Consider the following 2,256-nt stretch of genomic DNA (forward strand, 5'->3'; position numbering starts at 1 on the left):
AAAATTTCAGAGGGAAGAAGGGATCTTTTTAAATCTCATTCATTGAAAACAAAACCCCAAATAATATAAAGATTCTATTGTTTTGAATCTAGACTTACTGAAATTTGGGTTCATTGGGAACGTTAATTAATTGGTTGCTTTTAAATAAGAGCTAGGAAACAATGGACGCATTATTCCAAAGTAATTGCCAAATAGCCAACAGATGTATCTTGATAATAGGTTTCCTCCAAGATGGTATAATGGTGTTTTTGATCTTCTCTGCAGCTCTTGGATTCATGAACGATTCAAAGACAAGCACTGTGACCACGTTTGTCCTCCTCGGCTTCCCTGGATGCCAGGAGATGAAGAGTTTCCTCTTTTCGCTGTTCTTTGGGGTCTATGTATTTACCATAATGGGAAATGGGACCATCGTCTACGCAGTGAGCCTGGACAGACGGCTCCATACCCCGATGTACATTCTGCTAGCGAACTTTGCTTTCCTTGAAATCTGCTACATCACTTCCACTGTGCCCAATATGTTGGTCAATTTCCTCTCAGAGACAAAATCTATCTCTTCTGTTGGCTGTTTCCTCCAGTTCTACTTTTTTACTTCCCTGGGTACAACCGAAACATACTTCCTCTGCATCATGGCATATGATCGCTACCTGGCTATTTGCCGTCCATTGCACTACCCAACCATCATGACCCCACGCCTGTGCTATATTTTGATTTCTCTGTGCTGGGTGTTTGGGTTCCTCAGTTACTCTGTCTCCACTGTGCAACTCTCTCAATTGTCTTTCTGTGGATCCAACATCATTGATCACTTTATATGTGACATGGACCCTCTGATAGCTCTGTCTTGTGCCCCAGCTTCTATCACTGAGATTGTTTTCTATACCCTGAGCTCCCTCATTATCATCCTCACCCTTCTGTACATCCTGGGCTCCTACACTCTTTTACTGATAGCTGTTTTAAAAGTCCCGTCAGCAGCTGGCCGGCGGAAAGCCTTTTCTACCTGCGGATCACATCTGACGGTGGTGTGTTTATTTTTTGGAGCCCTCCTGGCAATGTATGTGAGCCCCACAGCCAATAACCCAGCTGCAATGCAGAAGATCATGACTTTGTTTTATTCGGTGGTGACTCCCTTCTTAAACCCTCTGATTTACAGTTTACGAAACAAGGAGATGAAGGCTGCGCTGAAGAAAGTCCTGAGGATACAATAAGCATAAAGCAAAATCAATCTATGTGAGACCAAGCAAACCACTGACCAGACACAAAAGATGAGTTAAGAAGACTTGATTTTCTGCAACCATTTCTCAATACACACTGAGAAGATGTCTTCTCGAAAGAGTCCCTCATTGTTTTACTCCACAACTAACCTGACAGAGCTAAACCACATTGGAGTCTTATTACATTCCAGATGTAACAACCACATTTTCAAGTTGGGTAACTGTAGCAGATGATATATGAGGACATTTTATCCATCTTTCTTATACTGTTTTAGTTTGGATTATTAGGGGTTTGTGGCAAAAGGTAGAGGGCAGTAATCCTAGCTGAAGCATCGTTGGTATACTTAAGGCATATTTAAGACAGCCAATACCTTCTAAACAACTTAGCAAGACCCTCAGAATAAAACATTAAAAAAAAGGAGGAGGAGGCTAGAGATGTGGCTCAGTGGTTAAGCGCCACTGGGTTCAATCTCTGGTACAAAAAAAAAAAGTAAATAAGGAATCAAAATTGAGTGCCTAATAGATGCAGAGCTAAAGGATTTAACAATTTCTTGTCCCTTGGCTCTTTATGGTAGATAGGCTTCCAGTCTAGGAAAGGCTGAAAGTTTCATGCTTTTGAAAGTGGCTTTATGTGTAATGGTGATTCAATAAATAATAATTGAGTACCTACTATGTTCTAAGTGTTTTTCTAGAGAGACTAAAGATATGTTATGAAAACAAATGGTCAAAAAAACACTACCTAATGGAGTTTACATTCTACTAGAGGATAGATGGCTAATAAAAATGTAAGTAAAATATATAGCATGTCAGAGAGTTCTAAGTGCTTTGCAGAAAGGGGAAAGAGAACAAGAAATGTGGGAGAAATAGCAGAAATGTTTAATAGAATGATCAAGAAAGGGTACCCTGAGAAGATAACATTTACGCAAAAGGATAAAGGACACCATGGAGAGAGCCATGTAGACAGCTGAAGAGACAGCATGCCAAGCAGAGGGAGGCAAGCGTCCCTTAAGATCCTGAGGTGGGATTTTGTTCAGGCATCAGCAAGGAA

At 40.7% G+C, this 2,256-nt stretch overlaps 1 protein-coding gene across 1 annotated transcript; it reads left to right on the top strand.

The window, feature by feature from the left end:
- Nucleotides 1-269: 269 nt before the first annotated feature.
- On the top strand, nucleotides 270-1,202 carry LOC124104014 (olfactory receptor 11H4-like). Its single transcript, XM_046460695.1, has one exon. It carries the CDS (start codon nucleotides 276-278, stop codon nucleotides 1,200-1,202), a length of 927 nt encoding a protein of 308 aa, XP_046316651.1. The 5' UTR covers nucleotides 270-275.
- Nucleotides 1,203-2,256: the final 1,054 nt, after the last annotated feature.

The sequence above is a fragment of the Marmota monax genome, unplaced genomic scaffold (genome assembly GCF_021218885.2).
Source record: "Marmota monax isolate L192 unplaced genomic scaffold, Marmota_monax_Labrador192_F-V1.1 WCK01_AAM20220418_F8-fsc00001, whole genome shotgun sequence".
In the NCBI taxonomy this organism is placed as follows: domain Eukaryota; kingdom Metazoa; phylum Chordata; class Mammalia; order Rodentia; family Sciuridae; genus Marmota; species Marmota monax.